The 21,952-nt window shown below is 35.7% G+C and overlaps 1 protein-coding gene across 1 annotated transcript in view; it reads right to left on the minus strand.

Moving 5' to 3' along the window:
• FAM83B (family with sequence similarity 83 member B) overlaps nt 1-21,952 on the minus strand; it is a 102,760-nt gene that overhangs the window by 63,849 nt on the left and 16,959 nt on the right. The window contains exon 2 of the mRNA XM_023222995.2: nt 12,811-13,315. Coding sequence (XP_023078763.2) covers nt 12,811-13,254 — 444 coding nt within the window. The 5' untranslated portion in view covers nt 13,255-13,315. The remainder of the gene's footprint in view (nt 1-12,810; nt 13,316-21,952) is intronic.

Raw genomic sequence — 21,952 nt, forward strand, 5'->3', positions numbered from 1 at the left:
TAAAGTCCTGGGATTACAGGCATGCACCACTGTACTCTGCTGCAAATATTTCTTTGATAGAACACAAAAATAGCTAACCTTAAAATAAAATATTAAAAAATTGGGCTACATTGAAATTAAGAACTATAAATTAAGAACGCCTGTTAATCAAAAAAAAAAAAAAAATACCATTATCAGAGTGAACAACTAAGCTACAGAAGATATTTGCAACATGTATCTGACAAATAATTCATATACAGCATAAAAAAATTATTACAAATAAATTTAAAAAGAAAAATAACCTCGTTTTTAAAAATCAGCCAAGTGTGGTGGCTCAGGCCTGTAATCCCAGCAATTTGGGAGGCCAAGGCGGGTGGATCACCTGAGGTCGGGAGTTGGAGACCAGCCTGACCAACATGGAGAAACCCCGTCTCTACTAAAAATACAAAAAATTAGCCGGGCATTGTGGTGCATACCTGTAATCCCAGCTACTCGGGAGGTTGAGGCAGCAGAATCACTTGAACTTGGGAGGCGGAGGTTGCAGTGAGCCAAGATTGCCCCATCGCACTCCAGCCTCGGCAACGAGAGCGAAACTCTGTCTCAAAAAAAAAAAAAAAAAAAAAAAAAAAATTTAAATCACTAAAAAATCATGGGTCCTATGACAAAATGGAGAATATATCTCATATTAAAGAACAAGTATAATGTGACAATAATGGCCAGGCACGGTAGTTCACGCCTGTAATCCCAGCACTTTGGGAGGCCAAGGCAGGCAGATCATGAGGTCAGGAGATCGAGACCATCCCGGCTAAAACGGTGAAATAGGTCTCTACTAAAAATAAGATAACAAAAAAATTAGCTGGGCGTGGTGGTGAGCGCCTCTAGTCCCAGCTGAGGCAGGAGAATGGCGTGAACCTGGGAGGCAGAGCTTGCAGTGAGCTGAGATCATGCCACTGCAGTCTAGCCTGGGCAACAGACCGAGACTCCATCTCAATAAATAAATAAATAAATAATAAATAAATAAATAAAGTGACAATAATACAGAGGATGATGAACTGAAGTCTGGTAAGGGAATCAAACAAAGTTTTCCCAAACAAGTATAATTTAACATGGATTTTAAAAGATGAATTGGAGGCAAAAAGTTGGGAAGGAATGCTCCAAATATGTGAATAATCATGAACAAAAGCTGTAAGGAATACTTCGACAGTGGAAGACCCAGAGCAGGCCCAGTAGCGCTGGAGTGGAAGTGACTGAGGGAGGCATAAGATAAAGCACAAAGCCTCATCATATACTCCATGCTTATGAGTTGGAGTCCATGTGGCAGATAACCAGGAATCAAATGCAATAATACTAGAACTAGATACTATCCAATAATAGTAATACTAGAAAGCATGGTTGTGAATGTTCAGTTGGTTTGCATGGAGCCTGCCTGGAGTGGTCTATATCAGAGGTAATACACCATAATGGTTAAAAGCCCAATTAGGCTCTGTCTGAACCCACAACCCAGGCTCAAATACCAGACCTGTAATTTTCTACTTCTGAAGCCTAGAAAACAATTACTTAACTTTTTTATTCCTCACCTCTAAAAAAAAAGGGCAATAAAGGTATCTATGTTAGAGAACTGTTGTGAAGATAAATGTGTTAATACATTAGTACATACAAAGTGCTTCAAAAAACCCCTGGCACATAGCATTAAGCATTAGCTATTACTGGTGTCATTAACAAATGTATTTCTCCTTCCCACTAGACAAGCAATACGATACAATAATCTTAGAATAGAAGCCCAAATGCCTGAGTGCTGTCAGTCCTTACGGTCACCAAATGGGTGACTTTGAACTTTCTCAATTTCTCATTGCCCATTTGTAAAAAGACTACATGATCACAAACCTCAGATTTTTTTTTTTTTTTTTCAGTAACTGCTCCAGAATTCAGCAGGTTGAAATATGACTACTATGACTCAGGTTTTTTTTATGATTATAGATTTTTTTCAGCAGCATATATTGGATTGATATTTAGCCAAATGACAATGTTTTCCCTTTCATGTTTATTTATTGCCTGTGTTTGAGTTCAAGGAAGAAAAAAATCAAAATGTGATTATTAATATGAAATTAATACAGCCCAAAGGAAAGTTCTTATTTTCAAAAGAAAATGTACAGTTACCAATTTTTCTTACTGATGATTACACAAAAACAGTTATGAGGCTTTCTTCATTTCTGAAGGAATATTACCATGAGACTCTCACCATATCAGCATTGGTATGCCAATGGCTAGAGGGATGAGTAAGAAATGGGTGGAGGTGGCAGTAATGAAGGGATATATTATCACTAATATTATTTACAGTTGTCAGCACATGCTCTCAAAAGCAGACTGTCATCTAGTCAATCTTACTGTTTTTAAATTCCGTGGGAGACACAGCAGCTCCCACTGCCCCCTATTTTATTATGCCATTGCATTTCAGTACAAGAAATCAATTATTTTATTGTAAGAAAAATTCTAAGTGAAAAAAGACAGGAGGCAATTTTAAAAATATTATAAAATATATGATCTCAAATATAACACATATGAATATTCTAGTTCAATAGAATAGAGTTCTAGGATTTATATATCAAGGATTTAGATATCAAAATACATACAGATACACTTGTGTATACATGTATTTCTCTATTTATTTAATCGGTAAGAAAATTTCTAACATTAGTAGCAGTGATTATCTCTACTGGGAGATTACGATTGCCTTTTCTTAACCCTTTCTGGAATTTTTCCATATTGCCTATAAGGAATATATGCACCCTAATAATAAAAAATAAACCTTCGACTGGGCGCGGTGGCTCACACCTTTAATCCCAGCACTTTGGGAGTCCAAGGTGGATGGATCATGAGGTCAGGAGTTTGAGACCAGCCTGACCAACACGGTGAAACCCCGTCTCTACTAAAAAGACAAAAATTAGCAAGGCATGGTGGTGCGTGCCTGTAATCCCAGCTACTCAGGAGGCTGAGGCAGGAAAATCGCTTGAACCTGGGAGGCAGAGGTTGCAGTGAGCCGAGATCATGCCCCTGCACTCCAGGCTGGGCAACAAAGCGAGACTCCTTCTCGGGGAAAAAAAAAAGACACGTTCTATATATACATTTGTTGCATTAGTGAAACATATTTGCTAATAAATATTTTGGAGGTATTTTATCTGTATCATATATTTGCTACTTTAAAATTTCAATAATTGTATAATCCTGATACTTAAAGAGTAAACAGGTGGGAAAAAAATCCAGACCTTATATAATACATAGATCATTCAGGTAACGCCCATAAACACACATGATGTTACCTATATATTTCCAATGAATCTTTTACCATATCCCTCAAATATCAGACTTTAAATCACTTGAAGTGGGTTATTCTCCCCATCTGTATGAATTAGCAGAGTGCCTTGCACATAGCTGGGACTCAATAAGCATATGTAGACTTAAACTGTATATAGATAGTTAAAACTTTTTTGTACAGAGATACATTTTATTAGCTTAAAATCAGATAATTAAGACATCTTAAAAATAGCTTTAAAACAAAAAAAAAGGCACTTTCCTTAAGATACAGAATTAAGTAGTTATATTTACATTCTATTCTAGTAGGAAATTGAAGATATATTTTCCCCTTGAAAAGACATTTTGTTTGCTATTGAATGTCAGCTTCAGCCTATTGTCAGCTTGTTGCTGACCATTATCCCAATGCCTGTTACAACCTGTCTTATATTCTTCTCTATGTGTTAACTAACCAAAACGCAATACTAACATGTCCAAAATCAGATTTAACAACATCACTGTCACTAAAAAACATCTCATGACTTTCCACTATTCACTTTCACAAGGTTTGATCAAAGGACCTTCACAATTTGGCCTTAATCAACCTCTCTCAACAACTCTGCCTTCCTTTTTTTCCACCCTACTCTACTTCTCTCACACTCCACCATTGTCTGAAAATGCCCAGCTCTCCACCATTCATCTCCTACTTATCAAAACTATCCATCCAAATGGTCTGTTAAAAAAAGGGACCTCCTACGTGACCCCTTCCCAGTTTCTCCTTCTGTGTCTTCCACTCACCTGACCCAGCATAAAGGAATTGCGAAATAATTACCTGTAAAAGTTTGTTTGAAAAGACTATGTGTTGGGAGGTTCTGCTTTCCAGCAGGGTAGATAATCTCCTGTTTTATTAGGTCCTGGGAGAGCATCTAATCAATCATGTTCTTATCTCATACTCTGTATTTACCTACTCCTTTGCATCTGAATCTTATCCAAGTTACTTACAACTAGATCATCGGGGTCAGGACTATTCTCCAAGTCAGTCACTATTTGGGTTCCAATGTGAACCCTCATCTAGAGATACTTAGACATGTGTGTCACCAGATGTCAGTGGCTGGGGTTACGGATCAATCATCCAAAGGCTATGGTGAAGTGGTAACTTAAAAGTCTCCTTAACTCAGTCTCTATGCCTGCTTCCTGCTCACAACTTTGGGACCTCTGACACCAACCTCAAATGGCAATGCCATCACTCCAACTGCTCAGGCAAAAAATGTTGAAGTCATCTTGCATTGTTCAACCTATTTCACATTCCATGTTTCACTACCTTCAAAATATACCTAAAAACTAGCCATTGCTGCCACCATCTGACCATCTAAGATACCATCATCCTACACCTGAATTATTTTAGTAATATCTGATATGCTCACTCTTAGTCCCCTACAGTCAATTTTCAATATTACAGCCAGAAGTATCCTGTTAAAATATAGCCGGTTTACAACTGATGTCATTCTTTTGCACAAAATTCTCCTGTAGATTCCTAACTTACAGGAATCATTCCTTAAAATGGCCAGTGGGATCCCCAAGATCTACCCTCCATGTTTCCTCTCTGACTCATCTTCTACTCCTCTCCTCTTTGCTGTCAGGTCCAATAACTGGCTTCTGCTCTTCTTCTAAAAAACAACAAAGCTTCCCCTCTGTCTCCTGTGTTCTGTCCACAAATATATGCAAGGCTTATTCCCTCTTTACTCTGATCTTGGTTCAAATGTCACTTTGTTAAGGCCTACTCCAAGCAACCTATTTAAAATTGCAAGCTACCTTCCACCACCACTAGTAGCTCCCTTTACTCAAACATATTTGTGTTTTGCTTCTTCCTGCTAGCACTCCTTATTTATTAGTTGATTATTCCCATTTGTAGGTAAACTTCATTCAAGGGCAGGCAGGGTTTCTTTGGTACTTTATTCACCTATGTATTCTCAGAACTTAGAATAGTATCTGATACATCACTGGCACTAAAAAATAACTGTTAAATGAAGAAATGGCCTGCAATACCTTTAACCTATAAGGCTGGCCAAAGACTTGCTGATCCCCCTCATAACTGAACCCAGCAGAGGCCAAAGGACAACTTCACTACCTGATTCTCCTTTTCTTCCTGCTTCACATTTACCTTACATTTGAACTCAGAAGCATTTCTTTTCAGTGTCTCCTGGCCGGGTCTGCACTCTAGGTACTATCACCTCATCTACTTATCATAAACTTTTGTCAGCTCCAACTGAGTTACTTCTGACTTCTAATAACAACCACATGATACTTTTTACCTGACTCATTTAGAAATCAACGCTTCCACATCTACACCCACTGATCTCAATCTTAGACCCTCTCAACCAGGTCTTTGAAGACCTCTGATTAGGAATATGTAATCAATACCACTTTCAGGTTATGATCATTTTGGTTTCATTCTGCTTCATTACCACTGACCAACCTACCACATGAACCCAGTATTTTTCATCAGAAAACTGTGGATGATAAAAGGACACATTTCACAAGGTTGCTATGAAGGTCAGCTTAAGATAATGCATGCAGGGTGCTTAGCGCAGTGCCTAACATGTCAGTGCTCAATACATGTTACCTGATACTGTTACTAAATTACATAATATAAATTCATTACTCAAAATAAGATGTGAGTTCCAGTCCTTAGGATAAAAGCCGCCCAATTTTTTCAAGATAATCTGAAGAGTGACTAGTTAAAGATATCAATAATTGATATAAAAATGTATGCCACATGATGGATCTGTAGCAATTGTAAGAGAGCAGGCAGAATCCTTAAAATGCAAAATGTCAGTGTGTCAAAATGTCAGCTCTCATCATCTCAAAAAGGCTCCCATGGCAAACCTTCATGACTTTTTACATCTCATTGAGAGGACAGACAAGCAAAGTAATATCCTCTTATTTTCATGAAACTTAACTTTTGACAAGATGCCTCAATGTGTACCTAAGGTCCTAAGCTTATCACCTCTGTAACAAATGCCTAAAGAATGCCTTAAGTCGGGTCAAGTTATCTCTTCTTCCACGTTCCTTTCATTCCCTATTGGAATACCACCTGCCCTTTCTCCTTTGCAGAGTTATTTTTGTGGCTTAGCCCTGAAGGCATTTGAGTGTGTAAAACTGCTAATTTCTACCCCTCTGGAATTTAGGTGTTTAGGCATTAGGAACTCTCAGTATTTTATGATAAGGTTTTATGATGACAATTAACTTTGCCATTCCAACAAACTACTAAAGGAGTATCATCAGAAAATATTACATATTTCAATAAGTAACTGTTTGGTTTTTATTTTAAACCAGAGACAGAAAAGAATGAGTAAACATAAACAATCACAAAAAATAAACATTCTACTTCAGAGATCCCCAAATATATAGAACTGCATTTTGTACTGTGGTCAGTAACACTACCTCAAAGCTCAGAGAAGGACTAAACACACCATGTGCAGTCCCTACAAAAATGGTTTCTCATGGCTTATTCTTACATTAAAAAAGAGAGAGAGAGAATTTAAAAGTACTAAAAAGTAATAGCTGAGTAAAGAAAATAGTCTCAAAAACATTTCTCGTAATCAGATAAATTATATGCGCTCCGGCAGGGTGTGGTGGCTCATGCCTGTAATTCGAGCAATTTGGGAGGATGAGGAGGGTGGATCACCTGAGGTCAGGAGACCAGCCTGGCCAACGTGGCGAAACCCTGTCTCTACTGAAAATACAAAAATGAGTCGGACGTGGTGATTGGTGCCTATAATTCCAGATACTCGGGAGGCTGAGGCAGGAGAATCGCTTGAACCTGGGGGAACAGAGGTTGCAGTGAGCCGAGATCGTGACATTTCACTCCAGCCTGGGCAAAAGAGCAAAACTCTGTCTCAAAAAAAAAAAAAAAATTAAATATATATATATATATATATGTGTGTGTGTGTGTGTGTGTGTATATATATGTGCACTCCTAAATAACTCGCATTTTAAATTATTTTTTTCCAACTATTAATAGAGGTATAGGTTAGTATTAGCAACACCAAGACTCTGATAAACTTACTGACACCCATAAGTAACTGTATTTTTTCTTTTTAAAGCCAAATTCTTTTCTCAGTTGTCAATTTTTAAATGAAAGTCTCTTAAAAATACAAGTCACTGATGATCCTTAGACTTTACCTGATAATATACAACAGAGTAAAATATCTGAAATTCCTAAGTTACTGATGGCTTTGGTGTGCAACCAAGTTGGAAATCTCATATAACAATTTCATTTTGATCTTTTCATACTTTTTTAATTTTTTGCTTCAACAACTATAAAACAGATATGGAATGTGTTGTCTCTGTATAGCACCAGGAGCTTGTTAAAGACACAGTACTGCCATACAGACACAGCAATAGTTGGCAGGATGAAGTCAGCGCAATTTTAACCAGATCTCTTTTTCTTTCTCTCCCTCCCTCCTCTCCTGTCTCTTTCCCACCTTCTTTTCTCTCCCTTTCTTCCACCTTCCCTCTTCCCTCTCTTTCCCTCCATCTCTTCTTCCCTCTCTCTCCTTCCTTCTCCTCTCATGCCCTCTCTCACACATACACACTCAAACATAAATATATATTAACATGTCATACATTTTATTCACAGAAGAAATGTTCAACTTAATGTCCCAGGATAGTAATGTCATTAAATTTAACTAAGCAAAATATATTTCCAAGAAGAAATCAATTTTGACTCAAATTCAAAGAACGACAAAATTCACAGTGAGAGTTGGGATAGGGATAGGGTAGAGAGGAAATTCTTAATAAAAATTAGAAACATCAGGACAGATCATTCTAGTCTAATGAAGGCACAGATAAACATATAAGTATCACTTAGCTGGGCAGGACATGGTTGCAAAGGGATGCAGATGGAAGTAACATATCACCAGAGAATAAAAATCATTTCTATCACGGACTAATTCAGCAAGAAGTATAACATATCAAAATAATCTCAAGTTGGTAAGCAATATTGGAGATTTGGTTAGGAACACCTGACTTTAAAAATATGAAAACATTTTTGCTTCATATCTTTCCCTAAATAAATGAAGATACTTAAGGAGGTACAACGACTTGTTTAATGCCACACTAGTTAGAGTCCTGGTGACAAAGTCTCTAGTCTAGTTCTACTTTTATAATATCAGCTTATTCCCAGAAGATTCCCCATCACCTGTTCATCTTCCTCTTTGCATCTGTGGGGTCAACTGATGGTTAATATTTCTCTATATTACTAATAACTCCTAAGGCCATAATAGACACACCCAGGAGCAGTGACTCAGTGAGGAACCAAGCCCTGAACTCAGGTAACGTGGTACAGAGCGCATTAGGAATTACTCTGCCCTAATTCTCACTAGACTTTTGCTTATGTGTCTTGATTCCATATTTCGCAAGAGTAAGATTCACATCTCACAAAAAAAGCTAGCCTAGAATTAGGAAACAGAGATGCAAATAACATTGTGGTTAAACATTCGGATATTCAAGACTCTCAGAAGTTATAACTTTGTAAATACGTACCACTGAGTGGCTAGGAAAAAGAAATACTTTAATGAAAGATGACTTTTTTAAGTAATTAGAGGGGATGTTTTCATAAGAGGAGTTCACAGTAATTAGGAATATGTGCATATATCATCTTGGGAACACTTCTTGACAGACAAATAATTACCTGGGAAAAGTCTGAGTAGACACTATCAGACTTCATGAAGTTGACCCAAATGTAATTATGTCAATCACAAAGTAAAAAACAGTGTTTTTAAAAAAGAACCAGTAAATTAAAATATGTCCCTTTAGGGCACAAGTAAGATATTATCTACAATTGAATTTTCCCAAAGGAAAGTTCTCAAACAAACTAAGCAAACAGACAAAAGAAAGAAATAAAACAAAACAAACAAAAATCTCTAATCAATTTCTAAGTGACAATTAGCAAAAGTAAAATTAAAAAGTAAAAAAGTATAGATATTTGAAATACTGTAAAGATCACATTCTGCTTATAAAAGGAAAATGATCAAGAGATCATTTAACTATATAACTTAAGCTAGAAATGAGAGCATATAAATTACTGAAATTCAAAAACCAAAACAAAATGTTTCATCTCTTTCCAGTAAAGACAATTGAGACTGAGAATCATTTTTAATTCCTTTCACAAGAGACTGGAAGCTTAACTTGGTGCTTATAATCAGACTTCAAATGTCTGGGCCTTTAAGCAGATAACTTATATTCTTTTCATTAGTTGAAGATTTTTCCATAAAATGGCATTATTTTCAGAAGTACCTTATCTCAATTGCAAACACAGAAGTGAAAATGGATTTAAATTCTTATCTGAGATCTTTTCCTGGGTTCTGTTTTGCTGGTGTCTAGTCCTACTGGTTTGGCTTATCTCTGTAGAGTTTTACAACGTTTATTACCAAAAGACTCTCCCTGAGATATTTGGAAGCAAAAAAAAAAAAGAAACTTTAACCATTAAAATATACATTATCCAAACACTTTATGAAAAAAAAGATCATCCCTTTACAATGCCATGACAATTCATTGAGTTACCAATAAAGACAAATTATCCTCTGAAAAAAATTCAAAAACAGAAAGCTTATCCCGATGACTATTAGGCTTCCATTGATTCTGAAAGATAATAAGAGCAAGACATCTGTTGAGTAAATGATAGTCATGAAAATCACATTTAATCTTTAAGAAGCAAAGTGTTCTGGTAAGCTTTTATTTCAAAATATTTGTTCTTTTAAAAATTCTTCACAGGACAATGTCCAGTTATAAGCTAAATAATCTTAATTTCTTTAAAATGGGGTCAATAACTTTTTTCCCCAGAGTACTTAATCCTTCAAAAATCTTCAAGTAGATATGGTGACATATGAAGAATCTTCCACAATAATTGAGAAATACATATTCCATGCAAAGATAGGCAATTAGACTTCAATATTTATTGCATCTGGGTAGAAACTAGCACACTCCCTAACACCTTAAAAAGTAACAGCTGGGTTGGTGGCTCATGCCTGTAATCCCAGCACTTTGGGAGCCTCAGGCGGGAGGATTACTTGAGTCCAGGAGTTTGAGACCAGCCTGGATAACATAGGTAAACCTTGTCTCTGTGTTAAAAACAAGAAATCAAAACAACAAACACACACACACACACACACACACACACACACACACACACACACACACCATGTTCACCAAATCGAAGTCATCTGTTATAATTTATATTTGATTGGCAGTATACTCAGTTTACAAGATCAAGTAATTCTCTTACTTTGAATTCAGCTTAGATACAGCTATACAAGTAGAAAAAAGACACAATTCTCTTTCTTATTTTTATGCCACATTGATCTTATGAAAGAGAAGCACACATCCATTACTGTTTTACAGTATGGACTTCAATTTCTTCAGCTCGCTAATTCAAGTGGGAGTTCTCAATGGACGGTGACCGGGTAGGCTTATTAAATACATAGCTGCCACATTAGAAAGAAAAATACATCAGAAGATCATGACTGATATTCAGTTCCCAGTGAGTGCTAGCCCAAAAACTTACAATATCTCCTGAATTAATATTTTGTGTCATAATAATGCAATGTCCCAAAGGAAACTAGCTATCATGCAGGATGATAAATGCATTACTACTAAGTTACCACAATAAGAATCTTCATCTTCACTGATGTATTTTCAAAAATGGATTTCAATTTTCTGTTAACACTGTGCTTCAAAAGCATATCATGTCCCCAAATAAAATTAGCAAACATTAATACTTGACATTTATTATTTTGCCGTTAGAAAGACTCAAATATATCCTCAAATTTTGTACTGTTGCCTTACAAAATACAGCTGTATAATTTGTTCAGATAGTACTGTTAAAAAAAAAAAATTCTTAGTTCAATTCAGAAAACTGAATGACAGTTCAATTTATTCAATAAAAGTTTGGTCACTTACAGTGAGCCTGATTCTATAGCTAATTTTTAACAACTAGAATGGATTAGTACTTTATCTAATATAATACTGTTAAAGGAGTTAATACAGCTAAAAAGACAGGTTATTTGAACTCAAAAGGTTTAGGGAAAAAATTACCTTATTTTTGCAAAGCTTGCATTTGACATTAGCTTCAGAACACTGTGTCTCCCTACGTGATTGTTAGCCTTTTAGTTGCCTGTCTTGCAAACTGCCATGTCACTGAGGAATTCAAGGGTCTTACATTGATGTACTTCATAAAAGCATGCTTTTGCAAGCATTTCTGTGCTTATTGGCATAGAAGAAAGCAATGTCATGCAAGTGTGCTCCTAAGGTCCTTTTTAGATCTAAATTTCTGTATCAAATAGTTATAACTAAAAAAGGTACACTTTATAATTAAAAATTATAACTTTTTGCCTATCTTTTTTTTTTTTTTTTTTTGTGAGACAGGGTTATACACTCTGACAACCCAGGTTAGAGTGCAGTGGTGCAGTCTCGGTTCACTGCAACCTCCACCTCCCAGGTTCAAGCGATTCTCGTGTCTCAGCCTCCTGAGTAACTGGGACTACAAGCACCTATCACCACATCCGGTTTATTTTTGTTTGTTTGTTTGTTTGTTTTTGTAGAGATGAGGTTTCACTATGTTGGCCAGGTTGGCCTCAAACTCCTGACCTCAAGTGATTAACCCGTCTCAGCCTCCCGAAGTGCTCGGATTATAGGCGTGAGCCACCATGCCCAGCCTTGCCCATACGTTTTAAAACTCTAGATTGAGCTTGTGAATTTTTTTATAGTCTCCAAAGTGCCTACCATGGTGCTGAGTAGATAGAAAACTCTTAATAACTTTTGCTGCTTGATTAAAGAGTTCTACAGTTTTACCCAAGCTCTAAAAGAAGATCTGTGAGATGTATAAGACAATATAAATATTTGATAAAGAACACCAAAGCCTTAAAATGCTAAATATCTCAGAATCTTATTTTAGAATTTTACATTATTATGTTGATTTTATACTGTTTCCACACAACTCAGGAAAATAGATAAGTACATGTATGGTTTATTTAACTGCATAAACCACATCCAAAGCAAGAAATGGCATTTAGTCCTGTTAAGAACAAAGAAAATTTCACCATATCCACAAACTACTTCCTTTCAGAGAAGAAGAAAAATTTACTTGTTTTAAAATTGTGAGTGTCAAGTCATCTTATTCCCAGTCAACATACCTCAGTCTTCTAGGAGAAGAGATCTCTTCAGTACATTAGAAAGACAGGAAATCTCTTTCTTTAGCAAAGACCTAATGCCACTTTCTTGGAAATGAAGAGAAGAGATCTCTTCAGTACATCAGAAAGAAAAGGAAATCTCTTTCTTTAGCAAAGACCTAATGCCACTTTCTTGGAAATATGCAAGATATAAGAAATACAGTCTTCCTGTGTATCATTGGTACATTTCCTCAAAATAAAAGACATGGCATATACATATAGAGATTCTTTTGTTAACATACATATTTGTGTTATTACTCTCTGTACTTTTCTATGTTTCAAATTTTTCATTTCAAAATAGCAATGTTATTACCTTTCTTGCTTCTTTTATCATCTTCCGAATAGTTTCCTTTATTGTAAGTAGATGTGCTCTTGGTGGATGAAAAAGGAGATCTATATGGGTGCCCCCTAAGAGTCCAGGCATCACATATGGCCAGCCTAAGTCAAGATTTGGAGCTTCCACATCAGACTCAACAGGCCAGTAGGTCCCTGAAGATGAGGTATCATCATAGGAATCATCAGTACTATGTGCTGTGCTTTGTGCAACTTTCTGGACATTTTTCAAAATATAATTAATTTCTTCCTCAGCAAGAAAGTCTGAAACTCGTTCCTGGACAAGAAATTCTTGGTATGCTTCTAACCCATGTTCAATCAGAATATCAATGGCTACTCGATACCATTCCTTGTAGTGCGGCTCAATGTAGTTGTCAGATTTACACTCATCATTCAATGAGGAAAGCATTGATGAGGTCTCCATGCTTGCAAGTGTTTGACTATGGGGACTTTCAAATGTCCATTCATGCAGTGGTGAGAAGTATCTGGTATTGGAAAAGAAGAAAATCAAGATCAAGTTAAAATTCTGCAATAGAATGTTTTATAATACATATCAACTATTATTTTTTCATTTACACATTTCTATTACCAGAAGTTCAAAATGACAAATATTTCATATCCAAAATGACATTAACAGCACCACAATTCACACATCTATCACAAATAAGCTAAACAATTTCCCTTACAGATTGCTGTTGGATTTTCCTTTTCCAAGGTATCTCAATTTAAATTAAAAGAGAATTAGAAAACAATCAATGCCTACCCAGTCATTAATGTCTCTACTGAGTACCTGTCATGTATACAGTAATATGCTAGATGTAATGTTAAAAGCACAAAACAATGGTCTTTCAGAAATTTATTAATTAGTTGAGGAGGCAAATTGTACACACAAAACGTTAGTTACCACTTTGAAGAAAGACATACATTGCTAAGGGCCAAAATGAGTAACACCTATATTCAGTGCTTTAAGAATAAAAGCAAGGAGAGATCAATATGGAGCAAATGAGTTATGAACAGCCATGAGCAAGAGATGGGCTTCAGCTGGACCCAGAGCAATGAGTAAGAATCTGATCAGGTGGCAAGAAGAAATATTTCCATCCCATACAAGTAAAAAAACATAAGCAAAAGCACAGAAGAGATACGAGAGTTTGGTACATTCACTAATCATGAAGAAAGAAAAAAATTTAAAGGAAAAAAAAACCTGGCATGCTGGAAAAGGAAAAGGAAACAGGTTCCTTTTACTAGGAGTAAGAGATAAAATTGAATAGACAAGATAAAGCCAAGAATGGAAGGACACAAATTTTTGTGATTCAACAAAACTTCTGTTTTAAACAATTCTGGCAGTAGCAGGGGACTGGAGAAGAAACAGGTAGCTAGGAAAGTGTTTCAGTGTTCAAAAACCCAGGGAGGAAGTGGACAGAGTATTCCAGAGATGGTCTGAAGGAAGGAGCCTTGCGATTCAGTGACTTCACAGAGTATACAGGATGAAATTTAAGACATGAAAGATAATTCAGTAATTTCTCTTAGGAGTCAAAATCTGCCTATCCAGGCTCACATTCCATCTCTCATAATGTCAACAGAATGCTCTTCATTCAGTCATTCAGTCACTACTCCATACTGTGTGAGATACTGGAATGGGCTATCTCAATCAGATGATGGACTTTCCAGGCTTTTGAAGTCATAATCTCCATTGTGTGGATTCAAGGAACAGCTTTATGATGTGCTACAAGCATTAAAAAGCTGACTTGATGAGATACATATTTGTCAGTAACCCTGCCTTAATTTTAAATTTTATATTTTCCACTTGACCCAGTCTTTTCAGTCTCAGGCCTACCAAAATTCAAATCTTATCTGGGAGGGTAGCCCAGAGAACCATTACCATTGAATAACTCCTTAGCTCAAAATGTGGAACAGGAGTCACAAGCTAATCATACAGAGCAGTCCTGAAGAATGGACAACAGAGCAACAAATTTTGCTGGGGAACAAGGATCAGAAAAGATCCAGCAACTAACATAGAACTGAGAAGCATGGAAGATAAAGGGTGCCATTTTAGTGAAGACCATCCTGTTCCCATCACTGAGCTCAGAAGTTTTACAAAGAAAGTCTAACAGTACAGAAAGCCCAAAGATTAAATATGATACAGGAATAAAAATAGAACATGTTCTCCTCTGTCTTTTGGAAAGCCCTCAGTTTGAGTCATAATTTGATCCAAGCCCAGACAACTAGAACTATACCTGGATCCTAGGCTCCACAATGCAGCATCCGAATTTTGGGGATGGCAGCATCTGAATTCTGGGGATGGCAGTCTTCCTGCCCTAAATAATATTATGGTGAAGTTTTGCAAAAATATTCTCTTCTCCAAGAGAAAAAGGAAGAACATCTATCTTGTCTGCTAGTATAAAAGCTATCGCATGGGGAAATAAAATTTCTTTTGTTACATAATTAAAATTAATCTATTGACATGTATGGGGATACATCCTGAGACTTTCATAAATTTCTCAATCATTCTAGGATATGTCATCTTTTTCCCAATCACATTTCAATCAAGTTCAGTGGTTCTCAAAATGGAAGATTTGTTCCTCATGTGACAACATCTGGAGACATTTTTAAATAGAATCACTTGTGAGGAGGAGGGCTATTAGCATCTAATGATTAGAGAAGCAGGATGCTGCTAAACATACTACAATGCATGAGACAGCCATCCATACTAAGAAATAATCCCGCCCAAAATGTCAACAGTGCCAAGGCTGACAAATCTTCATAAAGTTGCTCACTTCATATTCATGATATCACACCACAAATTAATAACTTTCAACATTCACTGAAGTTCTTTTTTGCACATAATGCTCATCTTTATTAAAAAAAAATAAGATTTACATTCACTTGAAAGACTCAATCCTTATGCTTACAGTTTCCTAAGGTTTAGTGAGGTATAGTTTTCACTTGAAAATTCCAGCAATGAAGGAACAAGTATCTGGTGATTACATGATAAATCACATCTGTAATTTATAATTGTTAAGTCAGAGTTAACTACTAGTTGTTCATAAACAATCAAAGTTTCCTGACAACTTATTCATTTAATATTTAAAATGCAACTTTTGAATTCCTATATATGTGATGTTAAACACCTGTTACCCTATTTGGAAGTTGAAATGCAAATCTTTTAAAATACTACTTATTTCTGAGCTATACCTATGCAAATAAATATTTTGCAACTGTAAAAAATTCTTTCTGGAACTGTGTAAACTCTGAAATCATAGACCTTGAAAGGACCATGAAAACCAAATAAAAGCATGAAGACAGATAAATTAATCTGAAGAAAAAAATGGAAATAAGAAGTGAAACTTATTTATAATTAATTACAATTATACTACTAATCAATAGCCAGATACCACACAGAAAACTATATTACACAAAAAATACAACAGAATGAACAATGAGGTTACAATATTATGTACAAGACTTAAGATTACTACTAAATATACTTGATATTGTTCTGGTAGAGAGGCTATGTTCTAGCCAATGTCTAGAGATATTTATCACAAGAGCTATTTGCATGGAATACTTGTGAAGGAATCATCTATAAACAAATTTTATCAGAGAACTACAAGGTAATGGCACTTGCATAGTGAGTATTGCAATAAAATATCACCTGTATTTAGTTATAGACTTAATAAAGCACTCTCAACAGCTCAGTCCCTGAAAATTTGGAGGGCTTTATTTGAGGACAGAATTAATTAGGTGTGCCTTTAAATATATATGTAAAAAATAAGGCATTATTTTATTAATAACTATTAAAAGCTCCTAGGAAGTACATTCTTTTATCATATACAGTAGAGTTAATGAGCAGAGAAAAAAAAAAAAAAAAAGATATCACTATGCCATGTAAGCTGAGCAGACCATTAGGCTTATCTAACAGTTAAATGACTCATTCCAGAAAAAAAGTGGCCTTACAAATCCATGCCTCAAAATAAATTAAAAATTGCATTTGATATTGAGCTTTAGGGTCATTTGTAGCAAGTAGAAATTCCATTGAAATTCTAGAAATACAAAGGATATACAATAAGTCATAAAAATTGATTTCAATTCATAGGCTGCTCTGGAAAAACAGTTTGGCAGTTTCATTTATAAAATGATACATGCAACTAACATACAATGCAACAACTGCACTTTGGTGATTTATCCAAGAAAAATTGAAACTTATCCTGTACACAAATATTTATAGCAGCTCTATTCATAATAGCCTGACAATGGAAACAACCCAAACGTCTTTCAACAGGTGAATATTAAACTATGGTACATCCATACTGTGGAATACTACTTGGTAGTAAAATAAGTGGCCTACTGATACATGCAACAACCTGGATGAATCTCCAGAGAATTATGCCAAATGGAAAAACACCAATCTCCAAAGTATATATGCTGAATAATTTCATTTGTTTAGATGCTGCACTCTCAAAATGACAGTGAGAGAGGTAGATGTGGCTATAAAAAAGCAATCAGAGGAATTTTTGTAGTATAGAAATATTCTGTATCTTGACAGTATCAATATCAGCATACTGGTTAGATACAGTATTATAGTTTTGCAAGACAGCAACACTGGGGGAAACTGGGTAAAGGATACAAGGAATCTCTCTGGATTATTGCCCTCAACTGTATGTGAAACCACAATTATCTCAAATAAAAAGTTTAATGAGAAAAATCTTACTGATGAGCAATGTCATGAGCCTTAAATAGAAAAAAAAAAAAAAAAAAAAAAAACCTATAGCACACAAGATAATTGTTCATCTGTAGGGTCAAATTGCCAGGTTAAAATTCTGCTTCATCAATTACTATGAAGGTATTGAACAAGTTACACATGTCCACAAGCCTCAGTTGGGGCAGATGTAAAGAGAAGAATAACAACAGTTTTTATCTCCTTGGGTTATTTTAAGGAATAAATAAGGTAATGCACTTCAACCTTATGATGATGATGATGATATTTTACATGTTCACAATCTGCTACAGTATAATTACTACACATATGTAATAAATTTGATAAGAGAATTTAAGATTTGAAAAGAGATTTTTTTCATACCATTGGCAATATTGTACAATTTGTAACTATTTAATCATCTGCAGTATAAAACAACCAAACCCAGTCTCAGTTTGTTCCTGGTTTCTGATCTGAGAGAATTCACTGAAAAGGCTTCTGATCTAATAGGTCAGTGGGAAAATGTTCCAAAGAGAAATTACAACTTTCTTTTTTGTTTTGTTTTGTTTTGCTTTGTTTCATTATTATACTTTAAGTTCGAGGGTACATGTGCATAATGTGCAGGTTTGTTACATATGTATACTTGTGCCATGTTGGTGTGCTGAACCCATCAACTCGTCAGCACACATCAATTCGTCACTTACATCAGGTATAACTCCCAATGCCATCCCTCCCCCCTCCCCCATCCCCATGATAGGCCCCGGTGTGTGATGTTCCCCTTCCCGAGTCCAAGTGATCTCATTGTTCAGTTCCCACCTATGAGTGAGAACATGCGGTGTTTGGTTTTCTCTTCTTGTGATAGTTTGCTGAGAATGATGGTTTCCAGCTGCATCCATGTCCCTACAAAGGACACAAACTCATCCTTTTTTATAGCTGCATAGTATTCCACGGGGTATATGTGCCACATTTTCTTAATCCAGTCCATCACTGATGGACATTGGGGTTGATTCCAAGTCTTTGCTATTGTGAACAGTGCTGCAATAAACATACGTGTGCATGTATCTTTATAGCAGCATGATTTAGAATCCTTTGGGTATATACCCAGTAATGGGATGGCTGGGTCATATGGTACTTCTAGTTCTAGATCCTTGAGGAATCGCCATACTGTTTTCCATAATGGTTGAACTAGTTTACAATCCCACCAACAGTGTAAAAGTGTTCCTGTTTCTCCACATCCTCTCCAGCACCTGTTGTTTCCTGACTTTTTAATGACTGCCATTCTAACTGGTGTGAGATGGTATCTCATTGTGGTTTTGATTTGCATTTCTCTGATGCCCAGTGATGACGAGCATTTTTTCATGTGTCTGTTGGCTGTATGAATGTCTTCTTTTGAGAAATGTCTGTTCATATCCTTTGCCCACTTTTTGATGGGGTTGTTTGTTTTTTTCTTCCGCATTGCCAAGACAATCCTAAGTCAAAAGAACATAGCTGGAGGCATCACGCTACCTGACTTCAAACTATACTACAAAGCTACAGTAACCAAAACAGCATGGTACTGGTACCAAAACAGAGATATAGACCAATGGAACAGAACAGAGTCCTCAGAAATAATACCACACATCTACAGCCATCTGATCTTTGACAAACCTGAGAAAAACAAGAAATGGGAAAATGATTCCCTATTTAATAAATGGTGCTGGGAAAATTGGCTAGCCATAAGTAGAAAGCTGAAACTGGATCCTTTCCTTACTCCTTATACGAAAATTAATTCAAGATGGATTAGAGACTTAAATGTTAGACCTAATACCATAAAAACCCTAGAAGAAAACCTAGGGAATACGATTCAGGACATAGGCATGGGCAAGGACTTCATGTCTAAAACACCAAAAGCAACGGCAACAAAAGCCAAAATTGACAAATGGGATATGATTAAACTAGAGAGCTTCTGCAGAGCAAAAGAAACTACCATCAGAGTGAACAGGCAACCTGCAGAATGGGAGAAAACTTTTGCAATCTACTCATCAGACAAAGGGCTAATATCCAGAACCTACAAAGAACTCAAACAAATTTAAAAGAAAAAAACTTTCTGAAATCAAAAGTCTGAGGCTATAATTACCTAATGTGCAAGCCAATAATCCAAAGTCAGAATTTTGACTGAAACAAATATAAAAAATATCACAGGTGCTAACAACGCTGCAGTCCATTTTCCAGTCTCTCTCTTAAACTGTTTTTCTCCAACTATTGAAAGCTTTATGAGTTGCACTACATCCTCCAACAGGATATGTTGAAGTCCTAACCTGCAGTACCAGTGAATGTGACCTTACATGGAAATAGGGTCTTTGCAGATGTAATCAAGTTAAGATGAGGTCATATTAGACCCAAGCTGGTCCTAATCCAATATGACTATATGACTTGTGTCTATAAGGAGAGAGGGGACACAGAGACAGACATAAAGGGAGAACTGCATGTGACTACAGAGGCAGAGACTGGAATGCCAAGAATTGCCTACAAGAGCAGAGATAAGAGAAATGCATGGAACAGATTCTCCCCTAGGGTACTTCAAAGAGAGCATGGCCCTGCTGACACCCCGATTCTAAACATCTAGACTTCAGAAGCATAACAGAATCAGTTCAGCTGTTTTAAGCCAATATTTTTGGTATTTTGTTACAGCTGCACTAGGCAGCTTACACAAATGCATACAAAAATGCTTTTATTTTGAAATCTTCACAATTTTAAAATAAGTTTAAATTAACAAGTAAATTTACCATTTAGAAATGATTGGTTTTTGTAGTTTATATGATATTGTTAAACTAGTTACCTGATGTAACTTCAATATTAAGCAATTTTATTAAGAAATACTTTGCAAACTCTCATATATTGGGGAAAAAATTCTTGAATTCGTCATTTCTTTTGGTAATTGACTTTATGATACATATCAAAATGAGTATCTACATAATGTAAGAAAATGTTTCATAAAGGATTGTTTCAGAACATCTCTGAATCATTATTCATGATTATCATTATCCATGGTCCACAACAGTTGAAAATCATATATCTTTTCTTTCTTCAGCTAAGATTGTGTTCTTCTTCTCATTTGATTACCAGAAATTTAAGATGACAATTAAAACATGAAAGAAGTTTCTATTAAATTAAAAATTGACTATAATATTCAAGCTGTCAAGTGCAATTTGATATCTCATGTTGACATCCAAACTCATTAAAAGATTCTAAGCTGGCTTCATAACAACATGGCCCAATAGTGCAGATTACAGTCATCCTCACAGTATGATATTCAGCAGGTCACAGAACATATAAACACATGACGCACTCAGTCACAGGGTGTTGGATGCAAACATCTCCACAGGTGAATTACCAGTAGAATCACCCATCTTATCAAACTCATAAAAACAACAAACATACTTCCAATTCATTTTCTAAATCTCAAACAGGAATCCCATTTGCTCAATACCTAATAATTATTTAATTTCCTCAATTTACTTTAACTGGAGGGAGGGGACAGCAATATCACTTTCATACCAATATGATTCCAGGGTTTGTTTCTATTGGCTGCTATTTGCCTTCTTAGATCTAAACTATAGGAATTTTAGATATCGGGGGAAAAAACACCCAACATATGTTAATGACGTTAAAACACAATTATTCAATGTAATTTGGAAGCATTTATTGAATACTTCCTGTAAACAAATTCATTTAAAAAAAAAAAAAAAACATTTACAGAGAGAGCTTATACTGAATGCGCAAATTCCAAAGGATTATACATGGCTTAAAAATGCAAATAAAATTAAATTATTATTTTTACCAACATCTAAACTACAAGGCTATCCTGATAAAGTTGTGTTTTGTGCCATACCAAAGTGCTGTATTCTTGTTCTGGTCCTGATCGGTAATCATTTGGATGAGTAAATCGAGACATATTCTCTAAAATTTCTGCAAAAATCAACAAAAAACATACATGCTAGATGCCAAAATAGACATTCCAAATAGTGACAAAGTGGCAAAATAATAAATCAACATGAACATTATTAAGTTCAACTGCAACAAATTTGGAAGTTTTAATTTATATCAAAAATTAACTACATTCACACAGGATTAGGCAGGGTTTGGAGCCCATTATGTCATGAAAAATAGTTGAAAAACTGGAACATTTAGTCCAAAGAGAATACTAGGAGACGCACTAAGGGTAGTCTTCAATTATATGAAGTGGAGAAGTAGAATTATTAAGGACCAAATGAAAAAAATCACAGGTTGGCTCAGCGGCATAGTTGGTAAGACGGCACAGGTTTTGCCCTCTACTCTGAAACTTACTGGTTGTAAAACCTCAGTCATGTTATTTAAGGGCTTTAAGCCTCATGTTGCTCACCAGGAAAAAGGGTAAAATAACAATACTGACCCCGAAGGGTTTCTATGT

The sequence above is a fragment of the Piliocolobus tephrosceles genome, chromosome 5 (genome assembly GCF_002776525.5).
Source record: "Piliocolobus tephrosceles isolate RC106 chromosome 5, ASM277652v3, whole genome shotgun sequence".
NCBI classification, from domain to species: domain Eukaryota; kingdom Metazoa; phylum Chordata; class Mammalia; order Primates; family Cercopithecidae; genus Piliocolobus; species Piliocolobus tephrosceles.